General features: G+C 53.2%; 1 protein-coding gene across 1 annotated transcript; it reads left to right on the forward strand.

Moving 5' to 3' along the window:
• Positions 1–22,805: 22,805 nt before the first annotated feature.
• Positions 22,806–23,573, forward strand: LOC100275952 (uncharacterized). The gene is made up of 2 exons (NM_001149871.3): positions 22,806–22,944; positions 23,183–23,573. The coding sequence occupies exons 1-2, from the start codon at positions 22,812–22,814 to the stop codon at positions 23,347–23,349; spliced, it is 300 nt and encodes a 99-aa protein (NP_001143343.2). The 5' UTR covers positions 22,806–22,811; the 3' UTR covers positions 23,350–23,573.
• Positions 23,574–24,958: the final 1,385 nt, after the last annotated feature.

The raw sequence follows: 24,958 nt of genomic DNA on the forward strand, positions 1-24,958 counted from the left end.
CATCCGGGGCTCAAGTTGGATACTCGACAGCGGGTGCACAAACCACATGACAGGGGAGAAAAGGATGTTCTCCTCATATGAGAAAAACCAAGATCCCCAAAGAGCGATCACATTCGGGGATGGAAATCAAGGTTTGGTCAAAGGTTTGGGTAAAATTGCTATATCTCCTGACCATTCCATTTCCAATGTTTTTCTTGTTGATTCTTTAGATTACAACTTGCTTTCTGTTTCTCAGTTATGTCAAATGGGCTACAACTGTCTATTCACTGATGTAGGTGTCACTGTCTTTAGAAGAAGTGATGATTCAATAGCATTTAAGGGAGTGTTAGAGGGTCAGCTATACTTGGTAGATTTTGATAGAGCTGAACTCGACACTTGCTTAATTGCTAAGACTAACATGGGTTGGCTCTGGCACCGCCGACTAGCTCATGTTGGGATGAAGAATCTTCATAAGCTTCTAAAGGGAGAACACATTTTAGGACTAACAAATGTTCTTTTTGAGAAAGACAGGATTTGTAGCGCATGCCAAGCAGGAAAGCAAGTTGGCACTCATCATCCGCATAAGAACATAATGACGACCGACAGGCCACTGGAGCTCCTACACATGGATCTATTCGGCCCGATCGCTTACATAAGCATCGGCGGGAGTAAGTACTGTCTAGTTATTGTGGATGATTATTCTCGCTTCACTTGGGTATTCTTCTTACAGGAAAAATCTCAAACCCAAGAAACCTTAAAGGGATTCTTGAGACGGGCTCAAAATGAGTTCGACTTAAGGATCAAGAAAATTAGAAGCGATAACGGGACGGAGTTCAAGAACTCTCAAATTGAAGGCTTCCTTGAGGAGGAGGGCATCAAGCATGAGTTCTCTTCTCCCTACACCCCTCAACAAAATGGTGTGGTGGAGAGGAAGAATAGAACTCTATTGGACATGGCAAGGACCATGCTTGATGAGTACAAGACTTCGGATCGGTTTTGGGCCGAGGCGGTCAACACCGCTTGCTACGCCATCAACCGGTTTTATCTACACCGAATCCTCAAGAAGACATCATATGAACTCCTAACCGGTAAAAAGCCCAATATTTCATATTTTAGAGTCTTTGGTAGCAAATGCTTTATTCTTGTTAAGAGAGGTAGAAAATCTAAATTTGCTCCTAAGACTGTAGAAGGCTTTTTACTTGGTTATGACTCAAACACAAGGGCATATAGGGTCTTTAACAAGTCCACTGGACTAGTTGAAGTCTCATGTGACGTTGTGTTTGATGAGACTAACGGCTCTCAAGTAGAGCAAGTTGATCTTGATGGGATAGGTGAAGAAGAGGCTCCATGCATCGCGCTAAGGAACATGTCCATTGGGGATGTGTGTCCTAAGGAATCCGAAGAGCCTCCAAATGCGCAAGATCAACCGTCCTCCTCCACGCAAGCATCTCCACCAACTCAAAATGAGGAAGAGGCTCAAGTTGATGAAGAAGACGATCAATCAAATGAGCCTCCTCAAAATGATGGCATTGATCAAGGGGGAGATGCAAATGAGGAAGACAAGGAGGATGAGGAACAAAGGCCGCCTCACCCAAGAGTCCACCAAGCAATTCAACGAGATCACCCCGTCGACACCATCCTCGGCGACATTCATAAGGGGGTAACTACTCGATCTCGTGTTGCCCATTTTTGTGAACATTACTCGTTTGTTTCCTCTATTGAGCCACACAGGGTAGAGGAAGCACTCCAAGATTCGGATTGGGTGGTGGCAATGCAAGAGGAGCTCAACAACTTCACTAGAAATGAGGTATGGCATTTAGAGTACACGTCCTAACCAAAATGTTGTAGGAACCAAATGGGTCTTCCGCAACAAGCAAGATGAGCATGGTGTGGTGACAAGGAACAAAGCTCGACTTGTGGCCAAGGGATACTCCCAAGTCGAAGGTTTGGATTTCGGTGAAACCTATGCACCCGTAGCTAGGCTTGAGTCAATTCGCATATTATTAGCCTATGCTACTTACCATGGCTTTAAGCTTTATCAAATGGACGTGAAAAGTGCCTTCCTCAATGGACCAATCAAGGAAGAGGTCTATGTTGAGCAACCGCCCGGCTTTGAAGACAGTGAGTATCCTAACCATGTCTATAAGCTCTCTAAGGCGCTTTATGGGCTCAAGCAAGCCCCAAGAGCATGGTATGAATGCCTTAGAGATTTCCTTATTGCTAATGGCTTCAAAGTCGGAAAGGCCGATCCTACACTCTTTACTAAAACTCTTGAAAATGACTTGTTTGTATGCCAAATTTATGTTGATGATATTATATTTGGGTCTACTAACGAGTCTACATGTGAAGAGTTTAGTAGGATCATGACACAAAAGTTCGAGATGTCTATGATGGGGGAGTTGAAGTATTTTCTAGGATTCCAAGTCAAGCAACTCCAAGAGGGCACCTTCCTAAGCCAAACGAAGTACACTCAAGATATTCTAAACAAGTTTGGGATGAAGGATGCCAAACCCATCAAGACACCCATGGGAACCAATGGGCATCTCGACCTCGACACGGGAGGTAAGTCCGTGGATCAAAAGGTATACCGGTCGATGATAGGTTCTTTACTCTATTTATGTGCATCTCGACCGGATATTATGCTTTCCGTATGCATGTGTGCAAGATTCCAAGCCGACCCTAAGGAAGCTCACCTTACGGCCGTAAAACGAATCTTGAGATATTTGGCTTATACTCCTAAGTTTGGGCTTTGGTATCCTAGGGGATCCACATTTGATTTGGTTGGTTATTCGGATGCCGATTGGGCGGGGTGTAAAATCAATAGGAAGAGCACATCGGGGACTTGCCAGTTCTTGGGAAGATCCTTGGTGTCTTGGGCTTCAAAGAAGCAAAATTCGGTCGCTCTTTCTACCGCCGAAGCTGAGTACATTGCCGCAGGTCATTGTTGCGCGCAATTACTTTGGATGAGGCAAACCCTGCGGGACTACGGTTACAAATTAACCAAAGTCCCTTTGCTATGTGATAATGAGAGTGCAATCAAAATGGCCGACAATCCCGTCGAGCACAGCCGCACTAAACACATAGCCATTCGGTATCACTTTTTAAGGGATCACCAACAAAAGGGAGATATCGAGATTTCTTACATTAACACTAAAGATCAATTAGCCGATATCTTTACCAAGCCTCTTGACGAACAATCTTTTAACAAACTTAGGCATGAGCTCAATATTCTTGATTCGCGCAATTTCTTTTGCTAGATTGCACACATAGCTCATTTGTATACCTTTAATCATGTCCCTTCATATACTATGACTAATGTGTTCTTCAAGTAAATTTCAAGCAAGTCATAGGAATATTGAAAGGGAATTGGAGTCTTCGGCAAAGACAAAGGCTTCCACTACGTCACTCATCCTTCGCCGTCGCTCCAAGCAACTCTTCATTCTTGGGGGAGAAAGCATGAGCACCAAGCAAAAGGACTTCGTCTTTGGTATAATCTTAACTCATTTATTTATGACCAAAGGAGAAGATAGCACTTCAAGGGCTCTAATGATTCCGTTTTTGGCGATTCATGCCAAAGGGGGAGAAAAAGTATGAGCCCAAAGCAAAAGGACCGCACCACCACCAATTTCAAAAACTTAGTGTTGAATATTTTCAATTGGTATTCTATTGTGTTCAAATGGGGGAGAAAGTAGTATTTCAAAAAGGATATATCAAAACCCTCTTGAACACTAAGAGGAAGATCTCATTTAGGGGGAGTTTTGTTTAGTCAAAGGAAAAGCATTTGAAACAGGGGGAGAAAATTTCAAATCTTGAAAATGCTTCTCAAAATCTTATTCATTTGCCTTTGACTATTTGCAAAAGAACTTTGAAATGGATTTACAAAAGAATTTGCAAAAACAAATCATGTGGTGCAAACGTGGTCCAAAATGTTATATAAGAAAGAAACAATCCAATGCATATCTTGTAAAGTATTTATATTGGCTCAAATTCTAAGCAACCTTTGCACTTACATTATGCAAACTAGTTCAATTATACACTTCTATATTTGCTTTGGTTTGTGTTGGCATCAATCACCAAAAAGGGGGAGATTGAAAGGGAATTAGGCTTACACTTAGTCCCTAATTAATTTTGGTGGTTGAATTGCCCAACACAAATAATTGGACTAACTAGTTTGCCCAAGTGTATAGATTATACAGGTGCAAAAGGTTCACACTCAGCCAATAAAAAGACCAAGTTTTGGATTCAACAAAGGAGCAAAGAGGCAACCGAAGGCACCTCTGGACTGGAGGCACCGGACAGTGTCCGGTGCACCAGAGGACTCCAACTTGAACTCGCCACCTTCGGGAAATTCCGGAGGCACTCGCGCTATAATTCACCGGACTGTCCGGTGTACACCGGACAGTGTCCGGTGCGCCAAGGAGGAGCGGCCTCAGGAACTCGCCAGCTTCGGGAAACTCCAACGGCTAGTCCGCTATAATTCACCGGACTGTCCGGTGTGCACCGGACTGTCCGGTGCAACTCCGGAGCAACGACTATCTCCGCGCCAACGGCTACCTGCGGCGCATTAAATGCGCGCGCAGAAGTCAGGCGCGCCCATACTGGCACACCGGACAACAAACAGTACCTGTCCGGTGTGCACCGGACACCCAGGCGGGCCCACAAGACAGAAGCTCCAACGGTCAGAATCCAACGGCAGTGATGACGTGGCGGGGGCACCGGACATGTCCGGTGTGCACCGGACTGTCCGGTGCGCCATCGAACAGGCAGCCTCCCAACGACCACATTTGGTGGTTGGGGCTATAAATACCCCAACCACCCCACCATTCATTGCATCCAAGTTTTCCACTTCCCAACTACTACAAGAGCTCTAGCATTCAATTCTAGACACACCAAAGAGATCAAATCCTCTCCAAATTCCACACAACGCCATAGTGACTAGAGAGAGTGATTTGCTTGTGTTCTTTCGAGCTCTTGCGCTTGGATTGCTTTCTTCCTTCTTGATTCTTTCATTGCGATCAAACTCACTTGTAATTGAGGCAAGAGACACCAATCTTGTGGTGGTCCTTGTGGGAACTTTGTGTTCCAAGTGATTGAGAAGAGAAAGCTCACTCGATCCGAGGGATCGTTTGAGAGAGGGAAGGGTTGAAAGAGACCCGGCCTTTGTGGCCTCCTCAACGGGGAGTAGGTTTGCAAGAACCGAACCTCGGTAAAACAAATCCGCGTGTCACACTCTTCATTTGCTTGCGATTTGTTTTCCACCCTCTCTCGTGGACTCGTCTCTTTATTACTAACGCTAACCCCGGCTTGTAGTTGTGTTTATATTTGTAAATTTCAGTTTCGCCCTATTCACCCCCCCTCTAGGCGACTTTCACTTGGCCTTCTTCCCTTGGTTCTTGCTACCTTTATGAGTGGATAAGGGGAGAAGATTCCATGAATTTAATAGTTGTTGGTCACCTGTTCAGATTCTTGAGAAGAACCAAAACATGGCAACACAATTGAAGTAATAAGATCTTTCCTTTGATCGGCTCATTTAGAGGGGATAGATTAGAGGAAGAAGGTCGGGACATATGTGAATATGGGGTATGCAGTTAGAAAAGGATATTGTGATGACATATAGTAAGCCCACTTCTTTCATTACTCCCCTTTAATTACAAATGTTTACAAGTATACCTTCGGGGCACTTGAAGGTTGTCTGAAATGTACGAGCACTTTAGGGCTTCAGATGAGGAACAACTCGACTTTACAAAAGCGTAGCTGCCCTAGAAAATGTTTGAAAAGTACATGGGTGCTGTACGCCTATTTATAGGGATAACACGGCATACAACTTGATATGAAATTACAATTATTACCTTGAACCCTATACATGTAAACTACAAAGTCTGACATGGGTAACACAATCTTTCCTCAGTGAGGTTGTGTTAAGCACGCTTTTGGAATCTTCGTCTGCTTTGTCGAACGTTTCTTGCTTTGGTCAAGCTGCAATACCGAAGATTTCTTTTTTGTCTCATACTCCTGGATGCCAGTGGGACGAATGCCACTTCATCATTCCTGAAATAATCTGAGAGATGATTAGCATTTAGTACTTTGAGGATCAATGGCAAGGACATGCCCCCAATAATTGTGTTTCCCTATTTTGGTTTCCTATAGGAGCCTCGATAGATGACCAATAGGTAGGATACATGATGACCTACTATCTATATGTATCCACCGTTTTTCACCCCTATTCTTTCCCCACCCCAAATTTTCTTAGCCGCGTAGTACCATGCAGTCCCTCGAGTAAAAAAATAAAAACAAATGAGGACAAAGTAAATAAATAAGTTTTATTTATTTATTTATTTTTCTAAGACCAGTAATTCTTTTTTTCATTCTCCACTACAAAAATTTCTACTTCATCTATCAAAATAAGTTGATCAGTAAGTGTGTTACAATCCAAAAAGGAATTATTTTGACTTAGTTTCTTTTTTATCGAGCGTTGTACCTTGACCTTTATCAGTTTTCGATGACACTATGTAGCCTGGCCAAAGTAGATTGATCTCGGATGGCATGATGCTTACCTAGTGTGCCACAAGAGTGGACCTGAGTGTAAGGAAGATGGACCCAACCCATTTTGCTAAGTGATTTTGGTGTTTGATGATCAACATAACCTTGTGTACTAATTGTGGGGGACCATAATTAGGGGTACCCTCAATGCTCCTAATTCTCAGCTGGTAACCCCCATCAGCATAAAGCTGCAAAGGCCTGATGAGTGCGATTAAGTCAGGGATCAGTCCATTTAAGGGACTCGATCACGCCTCGCCCGAGCCTAGCCTCGGACAAGGGCAGCCGACCCCGGAGGATTTCCGTCTCGCCCGAGGCCCCCCTCCAGCGGCGAACATATTTCCGGCTCGCCCGAGGCCCTGTCTTCACCAAGAAGCAACCCTGACCAAATCGCCGCACCGACCGACCAAATCACAGAAGCATTTAATGCAAAGGTGGCCTGACACCATTATCCTGACGCACGCCCCCCCAGCCGGCAGAGCCGAAGTGACCGCCGTCACTTCGCCGCTCCACTGACCGGCCTGACAGAAGGACAGCGCCGCCTGCGCCACTCCGACTGCGGTGCCACTTGACAGAGTGAGACTGACAGGCAGTCAGGCCCGGCCGAAGGCACCATAGGAAGCTCCGCTTCGCCCGACCCAGGGCTCAGACTCGGGCTAAGTCCCGGAAGACGGCGAACTCCGCTCCGCCCGACCCAGGGCTCGGACTCGGGCTAAGTCTCGGAAGACGGCGAACTCCGCTCCGCCCGACCCAGGGCTCGGACTCGGGCTAAGTCCCGGAAGACGGCGAACTCCGCTCTGCCCGACCCAGGGCTCGGACTCGGGCTAAGTCCCGGAAGACGGCGAACTCCGCTCCGCCCGACCCAGGGCTCGGACTCGGGCTCAGCCCCAGAAGACGACGAACTCCGCTCCGCCCGACCCAGGGCTCGGACTTGGGCTCATCCCCAGAAGACGACGAACTCCGCTCCGCCCGACCCAGGGCTCGGACTTGGGCTCAGCCCCAGAAGACGACGAACTCCGCTCCGCCCTGGCCTCAGCCGACGGCCTCCGCCTCGCCCGACCCAGGGGCTCGGACTCGACCTCGGCCACGGAAGACAGACTCGACCTCGGCTTCAGAGGAGTTTCCACATCGCCCAACCTAGGGCGCAGACCAGCCACGTCAACAGGAGGCGCCATCATCACCCTACCCCGAGCTGACTCGGGCCACAGGGAACAAGACCGACGTCCCATCTGGCTCGCTCCGCCAGATAGGCAATGATGGCGCCCCGCATACTCTGTGACGACGGCGGCTCTCAGCCCCCTTACGGAAGCAAGAGGACATCAGCAAGGACTCAACCGCTCCGACAGCTGTCCCTCCGCCAGGCTCCATCGCTCCTCCGACGGCCACGACATCACACCAGCTGGGTGCCAAAATCTCTCCGGCTGCCACGACGGCATGTACTTAGGGCGCTAGCTCTCCTCCGCTAGACACGTAGCACTCTGCTATACCCCCCATTATACACCTGGATCCTCTCCTTACGCCTATAAAAGGAAGGACCAGGGCCCTCTTAGAGAGGGTTGGCCGCGCGGGGACAAGGACGAGACAGGCGCTCGCTTGAAGCCGCTCGCTCCCTCTCCCGCGTGGACGCTTGTAACCCCCTACTGCAAGCGCACCCGACCTGGGCGCGGGACGAACACGAAGGCCGTGGGATTCCCACCTCTCTCACGCCGGTCTCCGGCCGCCTCGCTTTCCCCCCTTCGCGCTCGCCCTCGCGCTCGACCCATCTGGGCTGGGGCACGCGGCGACATTCACTCGTCGTCTCAGGGACCCCCCGGTCTCGAAACGCCGACAGTTGGCGCGCCAGGTAGGGGCCTGCTGCGTGTTGACGAACAGCTTCCTGTCAAGCTCCAGATGGGCAGTCTCCAGCGACCTCTCCAACCCGGGACGGTGCTCCATTTCGGGAGTCTCGAGTTCATGTCCCTCGACGACAGCTACGACATGATACTCATTCCACCGCTGGGCGACAGCGGCAATGGCGGTCGACAGTCCGCCCGCCGGCGGTGGAATCGACGACGTCTTCCCCGCGTGGTGGAAAAACAACCTTCGAGCTCATCCCGCCCTCTTCCCCGCCGACGGAGGGAAAGGCGGGGAAACCAAGGCCAAGCGGGAGGCAACGTCTCGTCGGCTGTCGAGTGAATCGACGGCGCCGGCACCCCAACGGGGGGCGCACCGGGCATCGACCTCGCGCTTGAGACGAAGGCGAGCGCCGTCTCCCCGCGACACGCCAACTCCGAGCAAACGGACGACGCCAGCACGCTCGCGGAGGGCTTGCTGGGTGTCACCCTCGTACCTGAGACGACGGTGCAGTCAGTCCCCGACGTGACTTTATCGCCGCTCGTCGACCAAGAGGTACCGACCGATTCCCATCCCACGTCATTTGGATTCAGCCTCAACCCGCCTAGCGACTTTGCTTTGGCGGGCGTTCTCGTAGAGGCGAGTCCAAACCCTCTGGGGTTTCGTATGCGGTCACCTTGGGACCGGCTGACGGACGTCTCGACCTACGAGCCCTCTGGGTCCGAGGAAGACGACGAGCCCAGCTTCTGTTGGGATTTCTCTAGACTTGGCAACCCCAGTGCCATGCGAGACTTCATGACCGCATGCGACTACTGTCTTTCCGACTGTTCCGACGGTAGCCGTAGCCTCGGCGACGAGGACTGCGGCCCAAGCCGCGAATGTTTCCACGTCGATCTAGGGGGTCCCACCGAAGGCAACCATCTTGGCATGCCGGAGGACGGTGATCTCCCTAGGCCAGTGCCTCGCGTTGACATCCCACGGGAGCTAGCTGTGGTCCCCGTTCAGGCGGGGGGCCATGACCCACAGCTCGAGCAAATCCGCGGGGTGCAGGCCAGGCTCGACGAGGGAGCAGGAGCGCTTGAGCCGATCCGCCGGGACGTCGGGCAGGCATGGGCGGGCCAACCCCCGGCCGGAGAACTACGTCATCTACCCCAGGGCTTCCAGCACCGCATCGCCAACGACGTCAGGATCAGGCCACCACTCGCATCTAGTGGGGTCGGCCAGAACCTGGCTGTAGCAGCAATGCTCCTCCGCGCGATGCCGGAGCCATCAACCACCGAGGGGCAGCGAATCCAGGGAGAGCTCAAGAATCTCCTGGAAGGCGCCGCGGTCCGACGGGCCGAGAGCTCCGCCTCCCGAAGGCAGGGGTACCCCTCGGAACCTCATGCCGCGACCTCCCGATTCATGCGGGAAGCCTCGGTCTACACCGGGCGCACGAGCACCACCGCGCCTGCGGCCCCGGGACGCCTCGGCAACGAGCACCATCACCGTGACCGTCAGGCCCACCTCGACGAGAGGGTGCGCCGAGGCTACCACCCCAGGCGCGGGGGACGCTATGACAGCGGGGAGGATCAGAGTCCCTCGCCCGAACCACCCGGTCCGCAGGCCTTCAGCCAGGCCATCCGACGGGCGCCCGTCCCGACCCGGTTTCGACCCCCGACTACTATCACAAAGTACTCGTGGGAAACGAGACCGGAACCGTGGCTCGCGGACTACCGTCTGGCCTGCCAACTGGGTGGAACGGACGATGACAACCTCATCATCCGCAACCTCCCCCTGTTCCTCTCCGACACCGCTTGCGCCTGGTTGGAGCACCTACCTCCGGGGCAGATCTCCAACTGGGACGACCTGGTCCAAGCTTTCGCCGGCAATTTCCAGGGCACATACGTGCGCCCCGGGAATTCCTGGGACCTCCGAAGCTGCCAACAGCAGCCGGGAGAGTCTCTCCGGGACTACATCCGGCGATTCTCGAAGTAGTGCACCGAGCTGCCCAACATCACCGACTCGGATGTCATCGGCGCGTTCCTCGCTGGCACCACCTGCCGCGACCTGGTGAGCAAGCTGGGTCGCAAGACCCCCACCAGGGCGAGCGAGCTGATGGACATCGCCACCAAGTTCGCCTCCGGCCAGGAAGCGGTCGATGCTATCTTCCAGAAGGACAAACAGCCCCAGGGCCGCCCATCGGAGGATGCCCCCGAGGCGTCAACTCAGCGCGGCGCCAAGAAGAAGGGCAAGAAGAAGTCGCAAGCGAAACGAGACGCCGCCGACGCGGACCTTGTCGCCGCCGCCAAGTACAAGAACCCTCGGAAACCCCCCGGAGGTGCCAACCTCTTCGACAAGATGCTCAAGGAGCCGTGCCCCTATCACCAGGGCCCCGTCAAGCACACCCTTGAGGAGTGCGTCATGCTTCGGCGCCACTTCCACAGGGCCGGGCCACCCGCGGAGGGTGGCAGGGCCCGCGACGACGACAAGAAGGAAGATCACCAGGCAGGAGAGTTCCCCGAGGTCCGCGACTGCTTCATGATCTACGGTGGGCAAGCGGCGAATGCCTCGGCTCGGCACCGCAAGCAAGAGCGCCGGGAGGTCTGCTCGGTGAAGGTGGCGGCACTAGTCTACCTAGACTGGTCCGACAAGCCCATCACCTTCGACCGAGCCGACCACCCCGACCATGTGCCAAGCCCGGGGAAATACCCGCTCGTCGTCGACCCTGTCATCGGCGACGTCAGGCTCACCAAGGTCCTCATGGACGGAGGCAGCAGCCTCAACATCCTCTACGCCGAGACCCTCGGGCTCCTGCGTGTCGATCTGTCTTCTGTCCGGGCAGGCGCTGCGCCCTTCCATGGGATCATTCCCGGGAAGCGCGTCCAGCCCCTCGGACAACTCGACCTTCCCGTCTGCTTCGGAACACCCTCCAACTTCCGAAGGGAGACCCTGACGTTCGAGGTGGTCGGGTTCCGAGGAACCTACCACGCGGTGCTGGGAAGACCATGCTACGCGAAGTTCATGGCCGTCCCCAACTACACCTACCTGAAGCTCAAGATGCCGGGCCCCAACGGGGTCATCACCGTCGGCCCCACGTACAAACACGCGTTCGAATGCGACGTGGAGTGCGTGGAGTACACCGAGGCCCTCGCCGAGTCTGAGGCCCTCATCGCCGACCTAGAGAGCCTCTCGAAGGAGGTGCCAGACGTGAAGCGTCATGCCGGCAACTTTGAGCCAGCGGAGATGGTTAAGTCCGTCCCCCTTGACCCCAGCGGCGACGCCTCCAAGCAGATCCGGATCGGCTCCGGGCTCGATCCCAAATAGGAAGCAGTGCTCGTCGACTTTCTCCGCGCGAACGCCGACGTCTTCGCGTGGAGTCCCTCGGACATGCCCGACATACCGAGGGATGTCGCCGAGCACTCGCTGGACATCCGAGCCAGAGTCCGACCCGTCAAGCAGCCTCTGCGCCGATTCGACGAGGAGAAGCGCAGAGCCATAGGCGAGGAGATCCACAAGCTAATGGCGGCAGGGTTCATCAAAGAGGTATTCCATCCCGAATGGCTTGCCAACCCTGTGCTTGTGAGAAAGAAAGGGGGGAAATGGCGGATGTGTGTAGACTACACTGGTCTAAACAAGGCATGTCCGAAGGTTCCCTACCCTCTGCCTCGCATCGATCAAATCGTGGATTCCACTGCTGGGTGCGAAACCCTGTCATTCCTTGATGCCTACTCAGGGTATCACCAAATCAGGATGAAAGAGTCCGACCAGCTCGCGACTTCTTTCATCACACCCTTCGGCATGTACTGCTATGTCACCATGCCGTTCGGCTTGAGGAATGCGGGCGCGACGTACCAGCGGTGCATGAACCATGTGTTCGGCGAACACATTGGCCGCACGGTCGAGGCCTACGTCGACGACATCGTAGTCAAGACGAGGAAAGCCTCCGACCTCCTTTCCGACCTTGAGGTGACATTCCGATGTCTCAAGGCGAAAGGCGTCAAGCTCAATCCCGAGAAGTGTGTCTTCGGGGTGCCCCGAGGCATGCTCTTGGGGTTCATCGTCTCCGAGCGGGGCATCGAAGCCAACCCGGAGAAGATTGCAGCCATCACTAGCATGGGGCCCATCAAGGACTTGAAAGGCGTACAGAGGGTCATGGGATGTCTCGCGGCTCTGAGCCGCTTCATCTCATGCCTCGGCGAAAGAGGTCTACCTCTGTACCGCCTCTTGAGGAAGGCTGAGTGCTTCACTTGGACCCCTGAGGCCGAGGAAGCCCTCGGGAACCTGAAGGCGCTCCTCACGAAGGCGCCTATCTTGGTGCCCCCAGCTGCCGGAGAAGCCCTCTTGGTCTACGTCGCCGCGACCACTCAGGTGGTTAGCGCCGCGATTGTGGTCGAGAGGCAAGAAGAGGGGCATGCATTGCCCGTTCAGAGGCCAGTTTACTTCGTCAGCGAGGTACTGTCTGAAACCAAGATCCGCTATCCACAAGTTCAGAAGCTGCTGTATGCGGTGATCCTGACACGGCGGAAGTTGCGACACTACTTCGAGTCTCATCCAGTAACTATGGTGTCATCCTTCCCCCTGGGGGAGATCATCCAGTGCTGAGAGGCCTCGGGTAGGATTGCAAAGTGGGCGGTGGAAATCATGGGCGAGACAATCTCGTTCGCCCCTCGGAAGGCCATCAAGTCCCAGGTCTTGGCGGACTTCGTGGCCGAATGGGTCGACACCCAGCTACCGACGGCTCCGATCCAACCGGAGCTCTGGACCATGTTTTTCGACGGGTCGTTGATGAAGACGGGAGCCGGCGCAGGCCTACTCTTCATCTCGCCCCTCGGGAAGCACATACGCTATGCACTACGCCTCCATTTCCCGGCATCCAACAATGTGGCTGAGTATGAAGCTCTGGTCAACGGATTGCAAATCGCCATCGAGCTAGGGGTCCGACGCCTCGATGCTCGCGGTGGCTCGCAGCTCGTCATCGACCAAGTCATGAAGAACTCCCACTGCCGCGATCCGAAGATGGAGGCCTACTGCGATGAGGTTCGGCGCCTGGAAGACAAGTTCTATGGGCTCGAGCTCAACCACATCGCTCGGCGCTACAACGAGACTGCGGACGAGCTGGCTAAAATAGCCTCGGGGCGAACAACGGTTCCCCCGGACGTCTTCTCCCCGGATCTGCATCAACCCTCCGTCAAGATCGACGACACGCCCGAACCCGAGGTACCCTCGGCCCAGCCCGAGGTACCCTCGGCACAGCCCGAGGCACCCTTGACACAGCCCGAGGCACCCTCGGCCCGGCCCGAGGTGCCCTCGGTTCAGCCCGAGGTACCCTCGGCCCCCGAGGGTGAGACGCTGCACGTCGAGGGGGAGCAAAGCGGGGCCACGCCTGATCAAAACTGGCAGACCCCGTACCTGCAATATCTCCACCGAGGAGAGCTACCCCTCGACCGAGTCGAGGCTCGGCGGGTGGCGCGGCGCGCCAAGTCGTTCGTCTTGCTGGGTGATGAGAAGGAGCTCTACCACCGCAGCCCCTCTGGCATCCTCCAGCGATGCATCTCCATCACCGAAGGTCAGGAACTCCTGCGAGAGATACACTCGGGGGCTTGCGGCCATCACGCAGCGCCTCGAGCCCTTGTCGGGAATGCTTTCCGACAAGGCTTCTACTGGCCCACGGCGGTGGCCGACGCTACTAGAATTGTCCGCACCTGCGAAGGATGTCAATTCTACGCAAGGCAGACCCACCTGCCCGCTCAGGCTCTGCAGACGATACCCATCACCTGGCCTTTTGCTGTGTGGGGTCTGGACCTCGTCGGCCCCTTGCAGAAGGCACCCGGGGGCTACACGCACCTGCTGGTCGCCATCGACAAATTCTCCAAGTGGATCGAGGTCCGACCCCTGAACAGCATCAGGTCCGAGCAGGCGGTGGCGTTCTTCACCAACATCATCCATCGTTTCGGGGTCCCGAACTCCATCATCACCGACAACGGCACCCAATTCACCGGCAGAAAGTTCCTGGACTTCTGCGAGGATCACCACATCCGGGTGGACTGGGCCGCCGTAGCTCACCCCATGACAAATGGGCAAGTAGAGTGTGCCAACGACATGATTCTACAAGGGCTCAAGCCTCGGATCTACAACGACCTCAACAAGTTCGGCAAGCGATGGATGAAGGAACTCCCCTCGGTGGTCTGGAGTCTGAGGACAACGCCGAGCCGAGCCACGGGCTTCACGCCGTTCTTCCTAGTCTACGGGGCCGAGACCGTCTTGCCCACAGACCTGGAATACGGCTCCCCGAGGACGAGGGCCTACACCGACCAAAGCAACCAAGCTAGCCGAGAAGACTCACTGGACCAGCTAGAGGAGGCTCGGGATAGGGCCTTACTACACTCGGCGCGGTACCAGTAGTCCCTGCGACGCTACCACGCCCGAGGGGTCCGGTCCCGAGACCTCTAGGTGGGCGACCTGGTGCTTCGGCTGCGACAAGACGCCCGAGGGCGGCACAAGCTCACGCCCCCCTGGGAGGGGCCGTTCGTCATCGCCAAAGTTCTGAAGCCTGGAACGTACAAGCTGGCCAACAGTCAAGGCGAGGTCTACGACAACGCTTGGAACATCCAACAGCTACGTCGCTTCTACCCTTAAGATGTTTTCAAGTTGTTCATATACCTCGCACCCACGCAAAGTTTAGTCATCAAGGAAGGGTCGGCCTCGCCTCGGCAAAGCCCGACCCTCCCTTGGGGGCTAAAAGGGGGGGGAACCCCCTCTGCGTCGAAATTTTCCTCGAAAAAAGATCTTTTCTGCCAGAATGTCTTTCGTGCTTTTTGACTACTTCGAAAGTGGATCCTGAAAACGACGGAGTACACGTAAGCAGCCAAGGCTGACCGAGCCGAGGGACTCCTACGCCTCCGGGATACGGATACCTCACTCATCACCTTCTGCGATAAGTAACTCACGTTCGGATAAGTGATTCCGCGGACCGAACAAGTCTTCACGTTCAGAAGCTCTTCTGCCGAAGCGATTCTTCGAGCCTTCTCGACTGCGTCGATGACAGAGCCCCATGGACGGGTAAGAGTGCGCGTAAGCGGCAAGGCCGACCGAGCCGAGGGACTCCTACGCCCCCGGGATACGGATACCTCACTCGTCACCTTCCGCGAGAAGCAACTCTCGCCCGCACAGACATTTCTGTTACCGACAAAAAAGTCCAGATACTCGAAACAAGAGGAAAAGAGACGCAACTTTACAACACGGCGAGGGTGTGTTTTGGCCTCGGCGGCCGCAGGAAACACACGCTACAAGACTATCCGATCCCGCAGGCTCGGGTCTTGACGCTGGAAGGGAGCAGAAGCACCCTCGGCATCAACAACACCTTCGGCGAGGTTCAACCTAGCCTCGAACGGCGACGCGGTCCGAAGATCTCCGCTCTGAAGGACGACGTCATCGCCACGCCCGGGCCATCGCTGCCAGGGTCCCCTCCGGGAATCCGGCCCGAGCAGGCGGCTCGGTCGGTCGCCCCGGGGCCTCGGCCAGCTGTCCTCCACGGACGTCAGCCCGACCCGAGGCCTCGGCTGGTCAATCCCGGCGTCGGTCCCGCTAACGGATGACCCAGCCAGGCTCCGGCCAACCAGGTTTTCTTTTCGAGCCAACTCTGCTTCTGTTCATGCTGACACCGCTACCCCTGGCCTCGGCTCATCGGAGAGCGGCCGAGGGGTTCCTTTAACTAAGCTAGAGAAGCCTCGGACAACAAGGCCGACCGAGCCGAGGGACTCCTACGCCTCCGGGATACGGATACCTCACCCGTCACCTTTACACGGGGCGACTCAGGCTTAGTGAAGCGGTTCAGACAACCAACAGGCGAGTCTTAGTGCTCGAAAATGAGGAAAAAACACGGCTCCGTGCCGAAATTACATACATGTTCCGGCCTCGATAGCCACAATGAACAAAAACACTGGCATTCAAAGTGCCATTACAGACGGAACTCTGGTTCCGTCCCCGCGGGTATGAACAACCTCCACACGGGGGAGCCTGCGGGGCGACGAACACCGGGGGACCCGCCAGCGACCTCTGCAGCAGCAGCCATGGTCCCAGGACGGACGTGGCCGCCGGAGGGCTCTCGTTCGCGTTCCCGCTCAAGGGACGCGAACTAGCTATTAAAGCCAAAGAGCGGGCCGCTCCCAAGCGCACCGGCAGGTCCTCGCTGCCGTCCTCGCCGCGAAAGCGAGGAAGAGGGCGGAATGTTGCATCCTAGCTGGGCAACAACAGTTCGCCTTCCCCGGCATGGCTGGAGGACGTCTCCTCCGCAGAGCTGGGGGATGTTTGCCACCACCAGAAGCTGGAAGAAGAGGTGGCCCGCCGGCCCGCGCGGGAGGTAGAGCCCCGGCTCGCCTCGCTCCCCGCCCCAGCGAGGATGACGAACACCCTCGAGGCTGAGGGCGGGACCAAGATCACAGCCCGGCTTGCCTCTCCCCATCCAAGGGCTAGAGATCACCGTTTTGGGTGACCACCAGAGGAAGGGTGCGACCGGGCTGTGTGATGAAAATCCTTGAAGCCGAACGATGGCTGAAAGGTACCAACTCCCACGGAGTTGCGTTCCTCCGACGACAAGGTAGAAAGACGGTGGGTATCCCCCATACGGGGGCTTGGAAGGTGGAAAGACACGATGCATAAGGGAGCACGAAGACATGGTCGCCTTCCAAGGGGGTCACCATCCTTTTAAAGGCGACTCTCCCTACTTGCGTCCCCAGCCGTCGCGGGCTGAGTCTTCTCCAACACGCTCCAAGGTCCTCCCCTGCGGCGCGGGGGCTGGGTCCCACACATCATGCAAGTCGGCTCAGAGCAGAAGAAGCCAAACCGCCGTGCGCGGTGCGCACAACCGCCCAGCGGTTACAAGTGACCCTCCACTTTTGCCCAGACCAACGGGCGAAAGGGGCGAGCAGCCATGCAGGCGGCATGCAACCGCGCCAAGTGGGCGCGCTTCTCCGACTCCCAACACGCCCAGCATGGAGGCCCAGGCCCACGCGTCATGCAACCGGCGCGCCGAATGCTTCGTGCATGCAACTGCACCGCCACTTGCGCCACCACCGCGCCTCCTCGACTGCGGAACCGATACCGCGACTCGAGGCGACCCAGCGCACGACCCAGCAGCGCCAGCCTGGCGCGGCGGTCAGTGCGGCCAAAAATGGGCCGGCAGTAATGACGGTGGCAGGCGGGCAGGAGCAGCGGTCACGTCGTCAGCCAAGCTCACGTCCCATCCGGGGGCAGCGAGAAAACCCTCTCTCACGGCGTGAAGACAACGCGCCCGTGTTCCGTTCCTCGAACGGCTCGCGCACGCTCAACGGCCGCCCCGCCAACCACTCTCCCCGTCGCATTAACTCCGCGGCAGGACAGGCGGCGCCTCTGGCAGGAGAAGCGGGCGATGCTTCGCCTTCGCCATAATGACCGCGTCAGTAAAGGTACGCCGCGTCGTTCGATTTCGTATCCCTTTTCCTTTTTTCCTCTTTCTCTCTCTTGCAACAGGGATCGGGAAAGGGGGATACCCCGAAAAGGGTCCTTCCCCGTGAAGGAACCAGGCTCCGAGCCTCCCTACTGATCAGAGGATCGAAGGCTGGCCCCTCGGAAGGGTTCGACAGCCGCCTCAGATCACGTGGGCCCTACACCCACTACTGGTCAGAGGTTCGAAGGCCGGCCCCTCGGAAGGGTTCAACGACCGCCTCAGGCTACTCGGGCTCCGCGCCCACTACTAATCAGGGGTTCGAAGGCTGGCCCCCGAAGGGTTCACAGCCGCCTCAGACACAGAGTGAGGGATGACCATGGGTACGTTCGATACATAACCAAGGCTCGGGCTGCGCTCCCGAGGTACCCTAGGACATTTCCGAGACCAGCGGGAACGATCTTGTAACGGAATCCCATCAGAGGGAGGCATCGAGCCCTCGGACCCCGTCGCCAGGGGACCGGGTCCGGCAGATCACCCGCAGGTACTTTTGGGCGTGCCTCTGGGCCCCTAGCCGACCCCTAACAAACGGGGCACGGACGTCCACTCGGATTACCCGCTCGCAGCTCACCGGAGACACCATGTTCGGCGCCCATCGAGGGCAACATGGCGCTTTCCCACCCTCCTCCTTGCGGAAAGGCGACGCAGGGGCGTATGTAAAAAAGCCGAGTCTGTCCCTGAACGCCCTCTCGCCCTGTGCAGAGGCTCGGGGGCTGCTCTCGCAAACCCGGCTCCGGCCGAACCGTTGACAGCGTCAACATACCAGCCCGAGAACTTGGGACCCGACCGTACACCCAGGCTACGACCAGCTCGCATGAGGGAACGACCAGACCACCCGAAGCATTATGCGAGGCGTTAAGACCTCGAAGGAGTGAAACCACTCCTCCGAGGCCTTGGGGGCTACACCCGGCGGGTGCGCTCGCGCGCACCCACTAGAACAAAACGCAACCGAGAAAGGCTGGTCCCCTTGCAAAAAAGTGCGACGAAAGCCTCCAAGCGAGTGCTAACACTCCCTTCGAGGCTCGGGGGCTACTGTCGGGGACCATAATTAGGGGTACCCTCAATGCTCCTAATTCTCAGCTGGTAACCCCCATCAGCATAAAGCTGCAAAGGCCTGATGGGTGCGATTAAGTCAGGGATCAGTCCATTCGAGGGACTCGATCACGCCTCGCCCGAGCCTAGCCTCGGACAAGGGCAGCCGACCCCGGAGGATTTCCGTCTCGCCCGAGGCCCCCCTCCAGCGGCGAACATATTTCCGGCTCGCCCGAGGCCCTGTCTTCGCCAAGAAGCAACCCTGACCAAATCACCGCACCGACCGACCAAATAGTAGGAGCATTTAATGCAAAGGTGGGCTGACACCTTTATCCTGACGCGCCCCCCAGCCGGCAGAGCCGAAGTGACCGCCGTCACTTCGCCGCTCCACTGACCGGCCTGACAGAAGGACAGCGCCGCCTGCGCCACTCCGATTGCGGTGCCACTTGATAGAGTGAGACTGACAGGCAGTCAGGCCCGGCCGAAGGCACCATAGGAAGCTCCGCTTCGCCCGACCCAGGGCTCGGACTCGGGCTAAGTCCCGGAAGACGGCGAACTCCGCTCCGCCCGACCCAGGGCTCGGACTCGGGCTAAGTCCCGGAAGACGGCGAACTCCGCTCCGCCCGACCCAGGGCTCGGACTCGGGCTAAGTCCCGGAAGACGGCGAACTCCGCTCCGCCCGACCCAGGGCTCGGACTCGGGCTCAGCCCCAGAAGACGACGAACTCCGCTCCGCCCGACCCAGGGCTCAGACTTGGGCTTAGCCCCAGAAGACGACGAACTCCGCTCCGCCCGACCCAGGGCTCGGACTTGGGCTCAGCCCCAGAAGACGGCGAACTCCGCTCCGCCCTGGCCTCAGCCGACGGCCTCCGCCTCGCCCGACCCAGGGGCTCGGACTCGACCTCGGCCACGGAAGACAGACTCGACCTCGACTTCGGAGGAGTTTCCACATCGCCCAACCTAGGGCGCAGACCAACCACGTCAACAGGAGGCGCCATCATCACCCTACCCCGAGCTGACTCGGGCCGTAGGGAACAAGACCGGCGTCCCATCTGGCTCGCTCCGCCAGATAGGCAATGATGGCGCCCCGCATACTCTGTGACGACGATGGCTCTCAGCCCCCTTACGGAAGCAAGAGGACGTCAGCAAGGACTCAACCGCTCCGACAGCTATCCCTCCGCCAGGCTCCATCGCTCCTCCGACGACCACGACATCACACCAGCTGGGTGCCAAAATCTCTCCGGCTGCCACGACGGCATGTACTTAGGGCGCTAGCTCTCCTCCGCTAGACACGTAGCACTCTGCTATACCCCCCATTGTACACCTGGATCCTCTCCTTACGCCTATAAAAGGAAGGACCAGGGCCCTCTTAGAGAGGGTTGGCCGCGCGGGGACGAGGACGAGACATGCGCTCGCTTGAAGCCGCTCGCTCCCTCTCCCGCGTGGATGCTTGTAACCCCCTACTGCAAGCGCACCCTACCTGGGCGCGGGACGAACACGAAGGCCGCGGGATTCCCACCTCTCTCACGCCGGTCTCCGGCCGCCTCGCTTTCCCCCCTTCGCGCTCGCCCTCGCGCTCGACCCATCTGGGCTGGGGCACGCGGCGACATTCACTCGTCGGCTCAGGGACCCCCCGGTCTCGAAACGCCGACACTAATGTTCTTTAAGTCTTTGTGATTGTTGCTCACAGTATGCAATAGATGACTGGACTGAGGCTCTGAGGATGCAACACCTCAAAAGAAGACCTAAAAGATACTTAGAAGATCAACAAATATCAAGCACAAGCTCAAGACTCAAGATAAAAAGATCCCAAGAGAAGGATTGAAGAAAACAAGAAAAGGGCAGTCAGCTAGCGCATTGGTGGCACACCGTACTGTCCGGTGTGCACTGGATAGCCCGCACAGAGAGATCCACAAATGGACTCTCATGAGTTAGAGCACCGGACAGTCTGGGCAACGATCAGCAACAACTTTATCAAATGGTCGACTGCAGCACCTCAACAGTCGACTGATGTGGCCAGGGCACCAGACTCTCCGGTGCGTCCGATGACAAACAGTCAACTTCCTATCCAACGGCTATATTTGAGGAGGAGGCTATTTATACCCCTACAACTGGCCATTTGAAGGTATGGGAGCCTAAAACATCTCCAAGTGCTCAAATACCCAAGTCCTTAATAGAATCACTCGATGATTAACGTAGGTGCTTTGAGAAGTGCATAGGTTAGTTATACCGCTATTGCGCTTGCTCTAGGTTATCCTTAGTTAGTTGAGTGAGTTTAGGAAAACCCACATAACCCCTCGGCTCTAGCGTGAGCCATTGTAATATTGTACCGAGTGGGGCGAGAGTCTTATGAGACTGTGATAACCACGTTTGTGTCACGAACACCACAATGTACCAGAGGGAACGAGGCCCGCGACATTTTAGCTGGAAGCTCGATAGTGGAGACGGCGGGAAGCGTTCGAGAGGAGCCGAAAGCGGAGCACCACTTGCATGTGGAGAAGGCCCGCAACTCTCTATGGAGTTACTCGTCCATGGTGCTTGGCTCTCGCGTGGGATACCCTTTGCGTAGGGGCACCAACGAGGATTAGTCGGGACCTTGCGTGGTTTCGGATACCTCGGTAAAAATACCGATGTCGTCCATGTGAGTTTGCATCTCTACCTTTGCTCTTTACCCTCTGCGTTTACATTAAGTACTTAAGTTTCAATCTCTTCTTTCTAGTTATAATATTTAGGATTGGAATTTAAGTTGTAAAACTCCTTTTGCGGTAGAGATAGCAACACTTAGACAAAATCTAGTTTGCACATTTTAGATTTCTTATGTGCATAGGTTTTGTTCTAGGGATTAATTTGTGGCCTAATTTAGAGATAGTTTTTAGAAGTCCTAATTCACCCCTCTTATGCATCACTGTTTCCTACACTGAGGTATAGACATTTACAGTCAAATGTGGTGTAGGTTTGGATAGTCACCCAATGGACTTAGGTCTATACTGACAAATTGGGTGGAAACTTGTAGTGACTCTATAAGAAATGACCTTACAATAAAAGTACCTATCATGCACACTTCTGAGGTGCACGATAGGTACAACCAGAAAATATCTTGTCTTGTGGGTAAAGTGTATAATCTAATATCAGTCATGCTCACAGTTAAGTGAAACTTAGAGTTTCCTCACACATTAGATCTTATAACATGGTTTGGCTTCGAAATGATTTCTTATACCAACTAAAAATGCTAATCCTCAACTAGTAAATACAAAAGCCTCCATATGCATCATTTTAATGTCACTTGCTGGGTAAGTTGTATGCTCATCTTTGTTATTTTCTACAACAACTACGTTGCATCTAATGCAACCGCTGCTTAGATGGTCAAGATGGGAATCATGAGTACACTAAGGAGTTCTAGGAGTATGATGAATACTAGGTGGGTGAACCACTAGCCAGTTTGTCTATGGATATTTGAGTTTACTTGTTTTATATGCTATTCACTAAGTTTAATTCGTTCTCTCTATGACTTTGGTATGTAATAATACATTTATTTTATTTATTTAAAGCATTATGTGATGATACTTTCACTAATAACGTCGTTGTGTATGTGAATTTGGTCTTGTCATATACATGGTTTGCATTCAATTGTCTTCTTTAAATCGAGTGTGACAATACATGCACACAAATGCAAACATAAATCATTCAGAAAATAGCAACTATAAAATACCATGCTCTCCATACAAAAATAAGGTATGCATGTCAACCACGATGACCTATTTGTGTGTGTGTATATCTAGGATCTTTGACCAAATATATTTATGCATGTAGTGCAGTTGTTGGTACTCGAACACCATTCTCTACCAAGATTTAGTCTACTAGTAACTAACTGTTAGTTTGATTTGACACTATCAACATGCATTTCCCTGGTTGGACCATGTTGCAATTCTATCATTAGTAATTTCACTCTCTATTTATACAACATGTAAATGGAACCATCATTAGTCCACTCACAAGCGACAAGATATATCTTAGACATTTTAAGTTTGATAATGGATCCAAGATATGTTACTTTATTCATCTTCTTAGTACTTGCCTTACATGGAGATACTACTTTGGCAGGTTTGTATCCCTCTCAAATTTATAGTGTTTTACCATATTAATGTATATTTGATGACATGCAGAATTAATGGCAGATGGTAGACTTCCATGAAATCAATTATTTCATTTGCTTATGTCTATTAATTTGTTTAGTTTATAGAACTCTATTAGTTTGTTAATGCTTACAGTTTAATGTTAGTTTTATTGAGATAAAACCCCACTATTGTATTCTAATAATATGTCGACATATTCCGTGCAGAAACTTGCAGGCAGTTTGTTAAAGTGCATCCATTCTGCTTTAAAGCAATGTGCAAGGCAAATTGTGCTATAGAGGGAAAATTCTCTGATGGTTCCTATGTAAAGGATTACAGATGTGAATCAGGTGGATTTCACTCGGTGTGCGTTTGCATTTTGTGCAAACATTAGTTATCTAAAGACAAGCGGAGATATCTTCTTGTATTCCTATATGTTATTTAGGAGTATTGTCCAAATAATTATACGGTAGCTTAGTTAACTAGCTAGTTTGTTTATTTATAGACATATGTAGCACTAGTTAACTAGTTGTTATTTCTTAAATTCTCATCTATATACCAGGAAACATGTTTTTAGCGCTTCAATAATATATCTTTGTTCTCCCTTATTATAAAGTTCAATACTTTTTGTTAACTTCTGGTTTATAATCTTATTTACTCAAAAGTTCTATATATATATATTTCAATGTGTCCATGATATAGTTGTACAAGTAGAATCACATGTTCATCACGTCCCGCCCCACGCCTGTCCACGAGCCGCATCACCCAGCACTAGATGTGGTCATTCGGGTTACCCGAAAAAATAGGGTCAGGTAATTCGAGTTTTTCAAAATACGTATTTTAAAAACCGCTACCCGAAGTGTACCAAAATAAGCAGATACCTAATAATTTGGGTACCCATAATTTCGGGTTCAGGTAATCCCGATTTACCCAATCAGCTTTCATCCACTGCAATATATTAATATTTCAAACAAATAAAGAACTACTACGTTAATATATTAATATTTCAAACAAATAAAGAACTACTACGTAAACATATAACATAACTTCTACGGATTTACCTAAAATTAAATGATATATTGGAGAAGAAGATGATGTCGACTTCAATTAGAGCCCAAATTGTAAATCATATCAGGCTCACAACGACAGGGCAAAGGCTTCCAAATTCGTCATTACATACTGCACCAGACGCAAAGAGGCAGCCATGATTGTCTTACACTACTGTCTTCCACTATAAGTATTTTTAATTATTCATTATCAAGGTAGTATAAGCCAGCTTAGGGACCAAAACAAATAATATATACTTTCGGGTAAATCGGGTCGAACTGGGACATGTTACTTGATTTACCCAGTATATTTTCGGGTTTTCAGACCCAGGATCTGAACTAGTGTTTGGGTGATTCGGGTTCGAGTAGATCGGATATGGGTTCGGGTAGTTTGGATTCGGGTAGTGAGTATCGGATAGGGGTGACAATATACTCTAAATTTACACTATAAGATTTAAAGATCATATCGGATTAGCATCGGACTTTATTTCTATTCATTTTTGAATTAAAAATTATTTAGGGCTCTACCATTTTGTGAAAAAGCATTTGGATCGCGATCCATTACCACCCCTATACACGGGCGGAGCTGCGCAGGCACGAGCCGCACGCCAAGGTGGTCCTGGTGATGGACCCAATGATGGACCATTGGGTCCCACTAGTATAAAAAGACTCAAAGCATGCAGGATGATATATTTTTACAGGCGGATTCGGTTATCAACCGCCTGTGCTATTTTTAGTGGAGGTTCCTTAAGAAAACCGCATGTAAAAATCTATGATTTCTACTGGCTGTTTTGTTAAGGAACCGCATGTAGAAATCGATTTCTAGTGGCGGTCTTCTTAAGGAACAGTCACTAGAAATCATTTTTATCCTTAATTTTTCGAGTATTTCAAATGACCTCGTATGATGAAACAACCAAAATAAAAGTTATAGATCTCTAAAAGTTATGAAACTTTGTA

This window comes from Zea mays, chromosome 6 (genome assembly GCF_902167145.1).
Source record: "Zea mays cultivar B73 chromosome 6, Zm-B73-REFERENCE-NAM-5.0, whole genome shotgun sequence".
NCBI lineage: Eukaryota > Viridiplantae > Streptophyta > Magnoliopsida > Poales > Poaceae > Zea > Zea mays.

What these genes read in the sequence shown, in the direction of transcription:
- LOC100275952 (NM_001149871.3), top strand. Translation starts at nt 22,812, where the DNA reads ATGGAACCATCATTAGTCCACTCACAAGCGACAAGATATATCTTAGAC. An exon ending in TGGAGATACTACTTTGGCAG is followed by an intron (nt 22,945 to 23,182) that starts GTTTGTATCCCT and finishes TATTCCGTGCAG; the next exon opens with AAACTTGCAGGCAGTTTGTT.